Source organism: Gopherus evgoodei, chromosome 7 (assembly GCF_007399415.2).
Source record: "Gopherus evgoodei ecotype Sinaloan lineage chromosome 7, rGopEvg1_v1.p, whole genome shotgun sequence".
Classification (NCBI taxonomy): Eukaryota; Metazoa; Chordata; order Testudines; family Testudinidae; genus Gopherus; species Gopherus evgoodei.
In genome coordinates this window covers 127,913,116-127,930,475 of record NC_044328.1, presented here as the reverse complement: position 1 = coordinate 127,930,475, position 17,360 = coordinate 127,913,116, and the positions used below count along the sequence as shown (strand labels likewise).

Genomic DNA, 17,360 nt, shown 5'->3' with positions numbered 1-17,360 from the left:
TTATGGGACAACAAAACTAAACCTGTGCACGTAAATGTATTTATCAAACGAGCGCAGTAACTATAAAGCTAAAGTTTATAGACCTTTAATTATTGAAGAAGGAAAGAAGCTTGTAATAATTAAGTTTTATAGGCTCCTTAAACCTTTACTCCTTGCTCCCTACAAAACTTTAAAAACAAACATTTCCATCTGAAGCACCTTTTTATATTTAACAATCAAATTTACCCATTCAATGTACTAATTGACAAAGTCATTAATTGTTTTAAAACTTCCACATATAGTAGCTATAAATTTTAATTACAATCAGACCTGGATATTCCATACAGTATTGTATTGTCTAGGTACTTGCAAGATCCAAGTCTCCAAGAGTGATTGTATCGATAATATTTTCATTTGATTGCTTTGAAAATAAGACTGAAAATAGGATTAATTAATGAATCAGATACAGGGTACGTAGAGTGCAATAGGCCTAACAACAGATCATTACAGCCCCTTTTCTGGTTCCTCCTGGACCACCTTTTACGTTTTTGGCTGCACTTCTCCCTCCACCTCCTTATATATATGCACACCCTATCTGTGGCCCTACAAAGTCACAGGACCTCCTGTTCAACTTCCTCCTAGCGATGGCTGAGGTGGCCATCTAGAACACCAGGGAGAGGATGTTGGCTGAGAGGGCCTCTGTGACTGTGGGGCCTATTTCCAATCCTCCCTCCATTCACATATCTGGGCAGAGTTCCTCTGGGCAACATCAGCTGGCTCCATTTACACCTTCAAGCAGCAGTGGGTGCTGTCCGGGGTTCTCTGCTCAGTGTCCCCTGTGGGTTCCATATTTTTGGCCCTTAGACCTTCACACCCAACCTGGTTATTTTTTCCATTGTCCCCCATTTTGGGGCTCTGTGTTTTTGGGCTCTGTGGATCCATGGGCGGGCTTGTGCCTGCCCACCTCCCCGGAACCAAATAGAACAGATTGTTTCAAAAACTCAACTTCTCATTCAATACTTTAAAAATAGCTTATACACTGGTCAGTTAGGGACGTGAAGTTTTTATAAACTCTTCTAAGGGTATGTCTACACTAGAAATGCTGCAGCTGCACTGCTGTAGTGTAGACAGTTATTACTGTGATGGAAGATGTTCTTCTGTCACTGTAATAAATCCACCTCTCCGTCTCTACATCAGGGCTTAGGTCGACTCATTGGGCATGACATTTTTCACAGCCCTGAGAGATGTAGTTAAACTGACCTAACTTCGTAATATTTTTGGCATAAAATCTTAACCAAACATCTCAATTCTGTAATAAATACCTGGCTCTCAAAAAAGTCATATTAGGAAGGTTAGTTGAAAGGGAGCTGTGCACAGGGGATCTTGTATCTTATGCTTAGTAAGAAGTAATACCACAGCCAGGAGGGACAGAAAGCTTTTGATGAAAATCAGTGATTGTAAGCATGCCATCAAACCCCCTAGACAGGACTGGAATACTTCTGACAATTCAAAAAGTTGATTTGTGTGTCTATACTCCATCCAATATTTACACTTAGATGGGATTTTAAAAAATGCAAAGCACTGCCTAACTCTTCCCCCATACGGCTTTGACTATTGAATTCATGGGAGAAGACCAGACCCACACTGAACACTTTTGAAAATCCTACCCTGGACTTCCACTGAAATTAGTGGGAGTTACACACAAACACAGGGCCAGCCACAGATGGCCAACTGCGTCCTATGGGGGCCCCAGATTAGAGGCACTTAGCAGGAGGAGGTTCAAGGGAACTTCCAGAGTCTGTGATACACCACCACAATTCCTACTATGTATTTGAATAGATAGATGGGTCTTGTTTTCAACGATGGGTCTAATTTTTTCTCAGGAAATGTATCTGATTAACCAGGTGGTTTGCTTAGTCCATTTCTACACAGAGTCACAGAAGCAAGTAAATTTTGCTTTAAAGTGACCTGTCTTTAAAATAGTCACCTGAACAACTTTTACCACCATTTGACAAATACGGTACATTTAACTCGAAGAAAACACATTGAAATTGCTCTGAAAAGCATTTACTTACATCTCTGAAAAGCATTTACCTACATCTAAAAATATGTGGCAGCATTAACAAGGAAATAGCCTGTTTTTTTCAGCATAATATGAAATTTAAACAGAAGTACCTCATAGACTTAAAAATCCTTTTAGAAGCACCTGTTTATTTATACATCTTCAGTGGTGAAAAGGTCAGTAGAAAATTCACCTCTAAGGTCACAGTTGCTAAGCAACCATTTTCAGAAGTTCTGCATCACTGATCAAGCATATTACATCCCACTGACTGGTTTCAGAATAAATATGAGTAACATCTTACCTTCTCTTCAGAGTGAGCGGAGTTCTCCTTCTCCTGAGTATCTACAGCCCATGAGTGTTCACTTCAGAAGCTTTTATGAAAAGGATACGCCCAGGGACCACTGGCTTCCTGTTTACAAGCGCGAAGGACAGTTCAGTCTTCAGAAACACAAACGAGGGCTTGATGAGGTGTTGTCCAAATCGGAACGACATGACCAATCCCAATATTCAGGATCTATCAGAAACAATAATGGAGTTGATGGGGGCATCCACATAATATGCAGAGTGATCATATGAATAAGATCGTAACAATTTGGGAGCAGTGGGGGGGGGTCGGGTGGGAAATGAGTGAAGCTCATTTGGCTCACCAAGGCTCCTTGCACTTCAAGCACTTTCCCCCATCCCTGTCCCCCCGGCCCCATCTGGCATCTATTTGGTTACCAAAGGACTTTTGTGTTCTCTATCTTATCAAGATTTCCATAAACATACTATTCTCTGTCTGGAAACGGCTGTTTGATGTTCCAAATTTACTGATTATTATTGTTAATTTCCATTTTTAACCAGTTGTGTAGCATGATCTCAGCACAGCTACAGAAGACAGGACTGAGTGTTGACAATATTTCTCTCCATTTTTCATAGGGTTCATTTATTTGTACAGAATAAGCTTGGGAAAGCATAAACAGTATCTCGCTGAACCCTGAATCACAATTCATGTTAAAACATACAATGATTAATAGAACAGAGTAATAATATATTCCAGATCAGAAAAAGCAGAAGTTACTCAGTAGAACAAATATAGCCAGAATGAAGTAATGAAAAAAATAACTATTTACACTTAGTCCAACCTCTGATGGCAGATGGAAAGAAAATCTAAAGAAAAAATGTGAGAGGAATCTGCAAGATTTTGCAGGATTGGTGTTAGTATTGAGCCAGTAGAACTAACAAACACTCATTTCCATTTACTCTAATCTGTCATCAGCGTTTCTTCTTAGGGCTTGTTTACATAGTACCTAAGTCCGCACCAGCTGGGTTGTAAATTCTACTGTGTAGAAATGTTGCAAGCATGAACTGGATCATGTGAACTAAAAGATCCCTAGTGCACATAGCATAGTACTGTTTGAAATGGGAATATATTAATGTGCACTAGAGAACTTTTAGTGCACACTAGCAGGGCCCACACAGGTCAGTTAATGTGTGACATGCTGGTGCTGATTAGAACTTATACCCCAGGTGATGCAGACTAACTCACACAGCCCTGGGAGGCTTCCATCTATGGACTCCAAGTTTGGGTGGGATTTCTAGGTATTTTATCCAATCAGAGTTAATAGAGTAGCTATGGGGTAAAACATGAAGTAATAAAGGGCTTGGGCAAGGAATACATTATGTGAGCCATATCTTGTGACACAATATTTAAAATAAATCCCAAGCACTATAATATGACATCAGAGCAATAACCGTAGCAATTTCATGTAGGAAATATTAACAGAACCACTGATTATATTTTCAGGTAATACACATCCAGATACACTAGAGAGTATCCTGGTAGGTCTCTGTAACAATTGGTTTAGTCCTTTTCTCAAATCTATAGCCCATGGAATATAGAAGGCAGGAAAGAGGGCTACAGGATCCTCAAACTTCAAGCTTTAACATCTGGTGCCCCTTTCCAGTAGCTGTGTGTCAAATTCAATGGCCTAGATTTGTCTCTTCTTGCATTCATATTAAAACCAAAACTTGGCCAGATAACACATTAAGGCTCTGTTTAGCTATAGAAGCTTTGCTGAACAGATGGGAATGCCTTTGTTGTTGTTGCTGGGCTAATGTCAGGGAACATAAGTATTGTTATGGCCTTCACCCAGTAAAACACGCCTCTTCTTCCCTAGCTGCCAGCAGCAATTGTTATTTGTATTTTTATTGTGAGTGTTTATCATGCTTATTAACACACAAACACACACACACTCTTACTTCTAGGTACTACAACCAGAGAGAGTCTGCTTTATATATTGGAAGAAAGATTTCTCACAAAAAGAGGCAGAACCTGCCAAAGATAGGTATGGAATAAGCAAAACTGCTATCTGGTGATGGAACTGTTACCTAAGTTTTCACTAGCTAAAGAATCAAATGCACCACACATTCCCTTGCACCTGGCACCAGTATGTACCACCAAAAGTGCTTTCTCCACTTCCAGATTACTGACAGCTGGAAGCAGTGTCCAGAAGAAACAGTGGGTATTCACCCACGAAAGCTCATGCTCCAAAACGTCTGTTAGTCTATAAGGTGCCACAGGATTCTTTGCTGCTTTTACAGAAGAAACAGGCTTCTCTTTTAAATAGGGCCAGATCTCTCAATTGACTTCAGTGAAGCTATGCCTTTACACCAGCTGACGATCTGGTCCATATTGCTTAACTTAGCAAATGTCAGAAAGGTGAATAGACTACCCCACAGACACTCTGCCACTACTGTTTTCTGTTGCGGAATCATGGATTTCTCATCAGTTGTCTTAGACAGACCAACATAACAATAAGACAGAATGAATTCATGAGAGCTATGACCTGCTTTAATTTACGGTCTTATTTAGATTTGTTTTCCTTAACCCACCCTGTAAATTTGTACCTACCATTTCACAAACAACAGTTCAGAGAAGTTTGGCAGTCTAACATCTAGCTAACCAATCTGTGCACACAGATTCTATCTTTTCCTGGCACACAACAGTAGGTGAAAATTTAGGCTAATACTCTAACAGATAAATATCTACTACAAGGTACTAAATATGCTCTGTTCCTCCCCCCACCCCCTTGAGAATTGTGGGTGCTCAGCACTTCTGAAAAATCAAAACCCTTAATTTTAACACTTTCTATTGTTTAAAAATGTTGGGTTAAAAAAAAAAGTGTTAAGCAAAGTGTACCAGGTCTGGTACAAATAAAAGTGCACCAAGGCTATAACCACATTCATGAGATTTCATCCTTATTAATTCAAAGTGCATACAATTTTATCCCCTAAAAGTTTATAATGTCAACACTTGTTCACCTTTTTCATACAGGCTCTGATGCGATTCAGGCAGCATGGTGGAATCTACTGCGTGGGGGAAGGAAGGCAGGTGAACTGCGATCCTCTATAAGGTCAGAGAAATGGGCTGTTCTTAGAAATACGTATCATACCACAGAGATTGGGTTACATAGATTTAAACATAGGCCTGTGTTGCCAGAAAGGAGGAAAACCATCCGTAGCCTTAAGCAGCAAATACCAATTTATCAAACTATTGCTATTTGTAAATGGTAAAGATGCAAAGTTTCCTTGCGTGCACATTACAAAGCAGATGACAACTAACAGCACAAGTAGAGTTGAGTACTGCTTCCTTGGACTCCTGCAGGTCCTTTCACTCACTCCTGCCTCTGCGAGATAGTGTCGCTCAATGCCATTCCCCTCTCCTGTCATTCTGAGCACATCACTCCAGCCTTTGACTCCCCAACCTGCGTTCACTTCCTCTTGCCATCTCAGCAAGTTCGAACATCTCTGACCATCATGCTCAAAGCTCTGAACAACTGCATCCCTTGCACGAATCTCTGCGCTCATTTCCTTCCACTCCCCGTCCCATTGTTTATGCTCCTTCCAGGCTAGAGTGTACCCTCCCCTTTCTCTTGTCTTGTCCCTACCATGCTGCCCTTATGCTATGGTTACATCTGCACACGTAGCTGGGGGTGCGATTCCCAGATTGCACAGTCGTACTCACGCTAGCTAAAAACAGTGGTGTAGCTGCAGTAGCATAGGCATCAGGAGCGGTGGTACAGGCTAGCTACCATGAGGACAAAGCTGCCCAGACCTGTGGGTATCCACTCGGCATGGCTAGCCCATGCTACCATGTCTAAACCACTCTTCTTAGCCTGCTAGCTTGATGACAACTAGCATGAGTTTGCCTGCGAGAGCTGGCTCCAAGTGTAGGGGTAAGCCCATGAGTGCCCTCCGTCACTCTCCAGGCATGCCACATGACCTTACATTTCTTTTAAATCAGTCTTTAAATCCAGGCATCTTCTAACATGGCCTTGCAAGAGCAGCCAAGGACAAAACAAATGCCTCCCCACCCCCAACCCTGCAAAAGCACTTTTCTTTTTATCTATCATTTATATTTCAGAAGCAGAGTGGCCTCAATCAGCTTGGAGCCCCGCTGTGCCAGAAGTTGCAGAGTAAATACCAGCCCCTAGCCCTGATGAGCATACAATCTCAAAGACATGAAATATGAGGTGAGTGAACAAATAAGTGAGGGAAAAGGAGGGACAGAGGAAATAGGATGTCCTTGTGTCTGTCAAAGGACTCATTCGAAAAGCCCTGTGGCACAGAAGGTGAAGGTGGCAGGTTGTGTTCTGCAATACCCACATCTCGGTAGCAGCACGGAATCAAAACAGCAGTAACTAAACCAGAATGTCAAAACCCTGAACTAGCTGCAAGATCCACTTACTGCTGTTGATTTAAAAAACAAGCGGAAGCCTCTACAATAGAATTAAAGAAGCAGAGAGCCTGGGATTCAGACAACGCACCAGGAGAACAGGAGGCTATGTTTGCTGCCATAGTCAGAGATAATAAAGTGTAAGGTGCATGACCCTGGAAATAAAGCCCGGATCCCCCGCTCATATAACAGAAACTCCAGGGAAGCTAGAAACTGATGACCTGGTGCTTTTTTATTCTAACTATCTCGCTGAATTACTACAGGCCTTAGTGTTTGTGGACCTTGCCTGTCTAATGGTGGCTTTGAGACTCACTGTGAAAAATAATCAAATCCCACTCCAGAGCGTACGCTGTGAAATTCTTCAAGTTGCAAAAGGAAACGAATATTAAGAGCCAAGGTTGACCTTGTTTTTAAGGACTTCATGATTCACACAGTTTACATCAATTCTGTGCACTGGCATCTCCAAAGATGGAGAAGTTCTGCACAAATTAAAACATCACTGCAGGAGCTGGATATGGGACAGGCAAGGTTAAATACTGAAAGGGGAGGAAAGCTGAACAGTGTCTAGCCAGTCAAAATGTTACAAGAAAGCTGTGGCACAATGCTTTCTAAAGATCTAAACACAGCGAATCAGATGGACTTAGCAGTTCATAACAGCATAGGTAGGACGCTGTCTGGTGCTTTTGAAGTCCATCTTGATTAAATTCTGGACTAGATTGTCCCTTTTGAGCCTGCAAGGTGCTGATTGCAACAGGAACTGAGGGTGTGCAGCACCTTGCCGGATGGGAACCCTTGGTGCCCAGTAGGAGCATGGAACAGCTGGATGGCAGACAGTGTCCTGAGAAGGAATTCTGTCTTTACTCAGCTAGAATTTCTTCCAGGGGCTGCCGCACAGTACGCACTAGCACAGCAGCTAAGAGGGGTGCAGGATGCTTCCCCTCCTCCTGCTTCTGTGCATGGGCAGCTCCCCTTGCTGTTGGAGGGTGGGCCCTGGCCACAGCCACCTCTGTCTTGCTGCAGGCAGCACATGTCCACTGGGTCAGCAAGAGTAAGCAGCACCTGAGATCCCAGCACCACTGCATGGGGCATGGGAAGGGTGTGTGTGTGCAGGAAGGGAGCTCCTTAAACCACTTGCCACAATATGCACCCAGTCTGTGTGTTGGTATTAAATGTGAAGTGTGTGTTGTGAAGGCTCAGTTTCTATGCAGTGATCATACTGAATGGAAGCTCACTGTCCTTTAGGGCAACTTTACAAGAGAACGTTCATCTGTACTGAGCAGATCCCCGCTTAACAAACTCAATACAGAGACTGAAATAAACAGATACAGTGTCGCCACCGAAAGAGGCTGGATCCTCCATTTCCTTCTAGCATCTGGCATAAACTTACAAGGCTTCTTTTCTTTGCTTATTTAAACTACGGTACTAGAAAGCAATTTGTGCAACGATTTGTGCAGCCTGTGCCATGCCCTCCCCTTCTATCGCCCCGCCCCAGGAAACATTTTTCAGTGGTGTGGGTTTTAAAGAACTAGATTCGGGATTAGTTAAAGATAATTGTGCCATGCACACTCTCACGTACTTAAGATATTGCCATCCTGAGATGTCCTGATTCTTGAGACACCACCACTTCATGTTATTTGTTATGTCATTTGCCAGTTCCGGAAGACTGACTACTACCTGATTATAATAAAGCAATAGTCCTTCCGCTGCCTCGTTGTGAGCTCTGATAAAGTACATCTCAGGTGTACAAATAAAACATTTGGCCCTCAGCTGAAATATCACAGTTAGGTTCACTGTCCAGAACACCTTGAAGTCTTCTGGCTTCACGCTTCAGGTATATTACGTTCAGTTTCATAATATCATTATTATAAATTCATTTCTATCTGGACTCCTTCTGACACAACAACTTTAACATGGATTTTTACCAAATGTATAGATTGTATTTTTTTCTCTGTGTACTAGTGGATCTGTCTTGCTCCTGTCTCTTGTGTAAGTAAGTGATGGGGAGGACAAGGGATTATTAGAACTTTTTTTAAACAAAGAATGCTCTGTAGTCACCCTTATGCTTCATTTAAGCTGTCTTTTTTAAAGTCTCCTGGGAGAAAGGGTTGAGTTTTTCGGTAGGTTTTTGCTATGTTTTTCAGTAGGTTAGTGCAATGCATAGTCTTCTGTGCTCATAACCTACTGTAAAGCTAAAAAAGTACATTAAGGAAATGTGGCATGGACGGAATTTAAAATGTCGTGACTGCTCAATAACAATGCCACACGGCTAGAATAATCCAGAGTGCACTGAAGCAGGTAACTGCTGCCAAAATGGTAGGTTTTCACTCATCTGAATTCTACCTGCTAAGTGCTTGAAGGAGTTGTAAACCAGAAGAAATTTATCCAGTACATGGGGATGCATGCAGATAGCTGACAGACAGGTCTAGTGTGAACCTCTTGGAGATTTTCAAGTTGTCATGTAATGAGGTCACTGCCAGTTACAAAAGTAACAAACTTAATTAGGTGCAAGATGTTTCTTCTTTATAAATAGTACTCCTCTAGCACTAGGGAAGAAAATAGCATGATAAAGATAGATGTAGCAAAAAAGCCATTCTTAATAAGAAAACATTGTGGCCCAATTTAACAGGGTTACTCTTCCGACTGTTCTAATGACAAGTAGATTTACTCTCCTTCATACTGCACTTGAGACACACATACCAATTACAATGCTGATTTCATCTTGCTAATTAAGTCCCCTTCAGTTTCTGTTTCTGTATTTGAAGGTGGGGGAGGTGGAGGGCATAGAATATAGCCAGGTTAATAAGGGCAAGCTTAGCCAGTGCACCAATTTTACAGCAACAAGAGGTCTCAAACCCGCAAAAAAAAAATTTTTTTTTAACTGAAAAACCTTTAGTTTGGGTTTTACATACAGCCCACCGATTGCAGATGTACCAAACTGCACTATAAAAAATGTTGCCATAGGCATCTATGATCAAATTTAAAATATATGTTGTGATTCGGTAATCTTTCCAAAAAGCAAACTCTTGGAATTGCCATTATCATCTCCTTATAGGATTTTATTTTCCCTACTCACAAAATTATTTGAGGAGTTGTCTGAAATTAGACCTTGTTCCCTTTTTTTTTTTTTTTAATTCTTTGTTTGTTTAGAAAGAAAGTCCTTAGAACTGTTTGTACAAAACACATGCTTGAGGTCAAATGCTTTTTCAGAAAAAAGAAAACAATTTAAGATGTCCAATAAGCTAGTTAAGTATAAATGGGATGAACTGGATATTTGTGAATTATTTTTGTACCTATTATAGAACAGTAAAGGAAGTTCACCAATCACAATGTGAGATTGACTGATCATTTAAATACTATGTTTGAATGAGTAAGGTGTCCTGTACTAACAATGATACCGTATCTTGGAAGAATTCCTGGCCCCATTGACTTTAAAGGAGCCAGGATTTACCCCTTACATTTCTATAGAAAATGTTGTTCTGTGAGATCTTGTTATAATGCAGGCTGTCCTGGCCCGCTCCCTAATGGTCAGGCATGGCATTGCAGGTGAGTCCTGCTTCGGTTTTCCCTCACCCAAGATAGACAAGCCCAAGTAGACCTTTAAGTACTAAGGAGTGCTCATTGCCCCTCCTTGGAGGGGCTCATTTATTAACAGAAAAGGCTAACACACAGCATAAGCAACCTTTACCCCAGCATCTTAGCTGGGAGACAGTAACTCCTATATTATCTGTTCCCATCTGAGTCTACTGGTTGCCTCTGTCCAGGCCCTTTACCAGAAAGACTCTCCTAACTTGGGTCTCTGCCCCCGGAACCGGTCTCTTGCCACTACCTGGGTAGAATCCTTCTCCAGAGCCAGGGGTCCATGGAGATCAGTCAAGTGCAGCTTTTCCCTGGGGTGGCACATAGTCCTCGGCAGGCTGGACATCCTCCCACTGTTTGCAAAATCCATTTCTGGAGACCAGGCCTTCCTGGATGCCAGCTTTCTGCAGCTCTCTCTTCAGGAACATCCTATCCCTAGGAGAACCCCTTGGTTCCCTGCTCTGGTGGGCTCTCCAGAGGGTTCCCTATCCCCAGCAGCACAGGGCCCTTGCTCCAGTGAGCTCTCCTGATCAGCTCTCTCAGCAGCACCTCTTCTCAGGAGCTTCCTGTGTCCTCGGGCATGCCTTCCCTAACTAAGCTAAGGTTGCCCTTTTATTGGGTCCAGGTGCTCCTTTACCCATTCAGCTTTAAGTAGACACCTGGGACAATCCATTATCCCTAAGTAAGCCTTCAGAAGGAAGTTGGGGACAGACTGGTTCTAGATTCTTCTTAAAGGGGCCATGATTGATCCCAAAATACTTGTCTGGGTTGGAAGAGCAACAGCAATGTGGATCCTGCTTCCACTGAAGCCAAGAGCAAAATCCATCCATCCAGGCTTTGTGTGTGTGTGTTTGTTTGTTTGTTTTTAATGGAAGCACAGCTAGGTCCTAGAGCATTTGCCTGACATTACAGGGAGGAGATGCTTTGAACAAAAAGCACCAGAGCATCTTTAATGTCTATGCAGATCTGATAGAAGCTTGTGTTAAAAAACCCTCACACTGTAAACTGAGTCTAGCAGTCAACCTCATAAGGATGATCAGCCTGAGTCATCATTGCTGAGATCTCTGTGATTCCTTAGCCACTGACATCCCATGCCACTCGTTTTTGGCAATGGGGAAGCAGGTAAGAGCTTTTTAAAAATGATAATCTAAAAAAGCAAAGAGCAGAGGTGTGTCATTTTTGTAAGGTTACTTCTGCTTACCTAAAGTGTTGTCAGAGGGCTGCCCCTTGAGATCTTAAAAACATGTTCAGCTTCACTTCACAATCCTAAATATTCTCAAGTCCTCATGAGGCATTACTCTGACAACACTATAGGTAAGTACAAGTAATATTATAAAGATATAACATAAAATGTTGTAAAACAGACCACTAAGCACATATGTGCAAAATAATTAAGACTAATTCTATAATCTCTCAGGGCTAACATGGTTATATACTGCAGAAACAATTATTCTTTCATGAGAGAATTCTTAAATTGGTCACAAATTTGTCATTTTAGAGTACTAAAATATCCACCTGCTTGCTACTTAGGAAATTCAGGCAACCCCTACTAATTTTAATTATAAAAATGTACAACGCATTTTAAGTGGAAAAATAAGGATAAACAAACAATGAACATTTTTCTCAGCACCTTCACTTAAAAACCAAACTACCCACCACCACCACCCCGCCCTGCAGCTTTACAGTGGCAAATATAAACTTGTTTCCTAAGACCTTCAAAAATGTAGACAATTGGTGTGACACACTGTATCTAAGGAAAGAAAATAAGTGTTCCACAAACTTTTTTATGGATAAATTCAGATTCAGATTTTTTTTCATGACTTTTCTACATTGCACAGTTTTGCCTTTTATCCTGCAAAACTGTTTCCTTCAAATGTGTTTTTGGAGCTCCCCCCAAAAGGGTTTGATTATGTGGAAAGTGACATTTCTACTCAAAATAACTCTGCATTCTCCACCATTTCCGAGTAATAATGCATAATGTGCAGACTCCTGCTTTTCTCTGCCACTCCATGATGTTTTAGCATCTGTTTCTCTTCTTTTTCTACGGATCTATTATAAGAATGAAGTCTATACAATTCAGCATACAGCTGTTTAACCTGAGCACACCCCAATGTTTGGCCTTGCTCCTATCAGAAGGAACTATTTTCTTATTTCTGATTAAAGCATCTGTAAACACACTAGGGAGAAAAAAAAGTGTTCCATACATAGCAACACCCTCTGGCTCTGCTCACACAATGGGGCAAGGTCTAATTGCTTCCCTTCATTTTTTCCTACCTCAGAACAAGGTCCCTGTAGCACTGTGGCTGCTTAGTGCCTCATGGCTAGGGGTATCTCTGCAGTTCCCCACTCCTCTTTTCTCCTTCACATGACTCCCTTAACTCCCCATAGTCCAAAGGAAAGTTAAAATATTCCCCACCTGGGTCCAAATTAGTGAGTCTTCAGGGATACACTAGCCCTCCAGGACCCAAACTAGTTCGGTGTCTCTCTCCCCTTAGTGGGGGAGGGGGAGGTTCCAGTCCTTTCTCTTCCTCAAAGCTGGGTCACAGTTCAATGGCTGTGTAGGAGTCATTGTTGCTCCCTGCAGCTGCTTCTTCAAACTTTATACTGATTCTCAGGCTCCTGTTTCCTGAGCATCTCCCCAGTTTACTGCCAGGATTCCTACCTCTGGCAGTCTCAGCTACTCTTTCAGTCACACCTCTGTTGGCAGCTCCCTGCTGTCTTTTGTACTGGGAATCTCCCAATTCCTCTCAGGTGGGGCTCATCCTGTAATCAGGGCTGGCTTAGCCCCAGGCTCTACAGCCCAAGGGCAAGCCTCCCTGTTACAGTCCATAGTTAAAGACTCTCCCATCTAACAAACCAAAGCTCTGCCCACTTAAAAAGAAAAGGTTGTCTTGTGCCTTTTATTACCCTAAAAGGACTTCAGGCCCTCTGCCTAAAGTCCTGTGGTGCCCTAGTAATCCAAAAGCAGTTGTACCAAAACCAACCCATGCAACTTAGCCCAGTAGCTTGGGCCCATGTCCCCATCACTATCACACAGGATTACAATGGTCACCAGTAAAAGTCCAAACTTACAAACAACTCTTGTACCACGGTACCTGAGACACCAAAGGTATCGCCTATTCACAGTATAGGGAATAATGTTGTAGTTCAGATGCCACAGTGAGTTAAGTACCTATTGAATAATACTTGCCTTTTAGTGGTGACCTCTGCACCTCCATTATGTAGGTCTATGCATGAAAAATCTCAATTTGACTAGCTAAGCAAGCCAATTGTACTCAGACTTGTCTGTGCTGCCCACGAGGTATGGTAAAGGAGTCTAGTAGGCCATAAATGCAGGGTGAATATAGCATTGACAGACTCGTCAGCAAGCACTGACATTTTAAATGCCAACAACACGGGACTCCTGGAGCAGTGCAGGACATATAGGGTTATGTGGGGCAGAAACACTTTTGAATTAATGTGAACTGTAAGTAAGTAAGACTTCCAAATCAATTACTTTATGAAGCATTTCTGAATGCAGAATGGACCACTTTCTTTAGTTTTTATGATCCCATTAATGAACATGAAGTTACACACTACCAAGAAGAAAAGATGATTAAAGGTTGAGGAGACTAGAGAACTGGACAGCCCAATAAACTCATGAATGAAAAACCTTCCCCCCACCTGCAAAAAAAGCCTGAGACACGCATATGTTAAAAATGCTCCAGGAACTTCAACTTGCTCGACATGTTCTTATTCAGAAAATAACTTATACAATGCTTGACCATGATAACTACAAGCTGAAGCATTAAGCTAGCCTTAGGGCTTTGCATACATGATGTCTGCCTGCGTGGATCTGGTTACAAGGCAAGGCCCACAATCTTTCCGTAAGAATCATCAGTTTTCAAATAATGCATAAGATGCAAACATTATTCACTTCAAACACTGGCCACATATACTATCTTGTCTTCCACTCTGCTTTTGTAGAACAAACAAATGTGACCAGTGTAAAACAAAATTCCAATCATGCATTATAGTGGAATTATTTTATGTCCATTTCACACTAGAATACACTAGCACTGACTGAGCACCAGTTAATGTTCCAGACAATATCTTTTAAATAGCATCCCATTTCAAGACACCAGTGCTCAAAAGTGTTGATTTAGTTTTACAACCATCTGAACCTGCATTTTTAGATTTGTCTTTTCTTACATTAGTAGATGTAGACTGAGATGAGGTCACCTCTTCCTGGTGGAATTGGCACCAAAAGAAGTAACTTTTCAAAATCAGAAATAAAAGCATCAGGACTAGGAAAGGCCATTTTATTCCAAAACTCATCCCATGTAAAATCAACATATTCACCTGATCACTACACTCCTTGTGATGAACAGAGCAAAATATGTACAAGCTACATTAACTACCTAATTAATAATAAAATAATGGTAATAATAATAAAATAATAATTTTTAAATAATAAAAATAATGGTGTTCCCAAACCTCTCCTAGATGTTAATCTACTGTATTTTAAATGTTCTGGTTAGAGCCAATCATCCAACACATCTGTCCTGATGAATGGCAAAATTAGTTAGGTATTAAGCTTTGCCTGTGCAAGTCAAATACTGATGATTGAGGCCTTCGGTGTTGTAATAACGATAGTGAGTAATGGAACAACCGAAGGTTGTTAAGAAAGAACACTGAATAATGTATTACCAAGACTGAAATCAAGGAAAATATTTTTATCAAGGAAATAAAAAGATTAATATTAATCATGGCTTTTTTAAAAGCAGAAAAATGAAGAGCAAAAAGAGGAGAATTTCAGGTATTGCTACAGTTTGCAGTGACTGGCTGAAATTATACTGTGAAAATCCATTTCTAGGGTGACTCCCTAGGGCTACATTACATGCTAGCGGAAGAACAGAAGATTGTGGCATTGCTCTGAATACAAAGGTATAAGGAACATTCTACTTGGGTGAGGTGGAGATAGTGGGCTGTAGAGAATAATGTGCCGTGCCCTGAAACAGCGGAGTTTAAACTTATTCCCTTCAAGGCCACAAAATATAAGAGCGCTAACATGACAGAACAAGGACTGCTCTTTCGCTATACCCTTTGGTGAGAAAAGAAGGCTTTGAAAACACAGAAAGAGAAAGAAGCCGGTGTGTTTTAGTATTCCTATTTATTTCTTACATAGCACTGTAGGAATGCAATTTATGACACTGTAAAAACACACAGTAAAACCTGATCCTTGCCTTCAGTGGTTTACAATCTAATCTGGATTAATATAATTCAAATGTCCACAGGACAAGGCACAGGAGCTGGGGCAGGCCAGAGCTGGGGAAAACTAGTAACAGGATGCTAAGTGAAAAGAAGATTTTAAGAACAGGTGCCCAGGAAAAAGGGAGTTCTTCCACAAGTCAGGGGCCCAATGTGAAAGGGAGAGCCCAGTTTGAGAGAAGAAGGATGAGACAAAAGGGAGCATTATGGCAACAGGATTGTACAGAGTTCAGGACCAGGATGGGAGTAATAGGATTTTGTACATTCGGCCAAAAACCAGTAGTTCTCTCACGGGGGGGTGGGGGTGGGGGTGGGGGGGGCATTGCTACACCTCTGAGAGGAGCAGCACAGACTTCACAGTCCAGGAGAAGTGTGTGTGGTGGGGGGATTGGGGTGTGCTCTCTTTTATATTATGGGAGCTTCCCAGGGCTTCCTGAGGGTCAACAGTATAGCATACTGCAGCCCCACATCCAAAATCCCCCTTCTTTTCCAAGCCCTGCTCCCCACCAGTCTCTCCTCCACCCCACACCCCACATTTCAGGGCTTACAAGGGAGTCTTCAAGATGCAGACTTATGGCTGTCCTCCACAGTGCTTGCACCAGAGGTTATCCTCCCCTGGCCAGATATGAGGCTTTTAGGAATGCTTTATGCTGCTCAACTGTTTTTCTCGTCATAAAGGGGACAGAGAAGGGATGAGAATTTGTACCCAGGGAGTTTCTGTCATTAAAACAGTTTAAAGGCTCTATTTGTGCCCTGAGGTCTGACAAAATTAAGATTATATTTCAAAAGTGGGACATAAACTTCCTTGTGAACATGACAATCAAAGAGTTCAAAGAAATGGTTTTTTAGCATTACAGTAGAAGCTCAGAGTTACGAAACACTAGAATTACAAACTGATCAGTCAACTACACATCTCATTTGGAACCAGATTCAGGCAGCAGCAAAGACCAAAGTAAAATAAAATTAAATTAAAAAAAAGCAAATGGAATATAGTACCGTAAACTATTAAAAAAATAAAGGTGTCAAGTATAATTCCCAAATCTGGACCTTAGCGTCCAAATTATGGGTACTAGCATGAATTCCCCTAAGCTTAATTACCAGCTTAGATCTGATAGCGCTGCCACCAATCAGGAATTTTAGGGCCTGATACCCTCTGGTCCCCCAAAACCTTCCCAGGGGATCCCAAGACCCAGATTCCTTGAGTCTCACCACAAAGGGAAATAACCCACTTCCCTTCTCCCTCTTCCCCTCCAGGTGTTCCCTCCCTGGGTTCCTGGAGAGATATACAGAATCAAGCTCCGTGAATCTAAACAAAGGAATTCCACCCTCCCTGCTTCAAGTCCTTGAAACACAAGTACCGAGAGATCTAACCTCTCTCCCCCCTCACCCAGAGGGTATGCAAAGTCAGGCTTAGTAAATCTAACACAAAGAGATTTCCCCCTCCCTTCGTTTCTTAGCCTTAACCAGTGAAAAACACTCAAACAGGTCTTAAAAAGAAAGCTCTATATAAAAAGAAAGAAAAAGGACATAAAATGGTCTCTGTATTAAGGTGACAATATACAGGGTCAATTGCTTAAAGGAAAAAAAGGAATAAACAGCCTTATCCAAAAAGAATACAATTTAACACATTCCAGGAACTACACACATGTAAATACAAAAAAAAATATATAAACCTATTGTCTTACTATCCTTGTACTTACAACTTGGAAACAGAAGCTTAGAAAGCCTGGAGATAGAAAAATCACTCTCAGAGCCAAGAGGGTCACCGAACCAAGA

The 17,360-nt window shown here is 41.6% G+C and overlaps 1 protein-coding gene across 9 annotated transcripts in view; it reads right to left on the bottom strand.

Moving 5' to 3' along the window:
- Positions 1 to 17,360, bottom strand: part of FHIT (fragile histidine triad diadenosine triphosphatase) — a 1,100,662-nt gene that overhangs the window by 647,158 nt on the left and 436,144 nt on the right. For 8 of the 9 annotated variants that reach the window (XM_030569093.1, XM_030569095.1, XM_030569086.1 and 5 more), the window contains one exon: positions 2,431 to 2,555. In XM_030569093.1, the coding sequence (XP_030424953.1) occupies positions 2,431 to 2,533 (103 nt within the window). In that variant the 5' untranslated portion in view covers positions 2,534 to 2,555. Of the gene's footprint in view, positions 1 to 2,430; positions 2,556 to 2,809; positions 2,848 to 17,360 lie in introns of those variants that run through there. The other variant, XM_030569092.1, reaches the window with a different exon arrangement.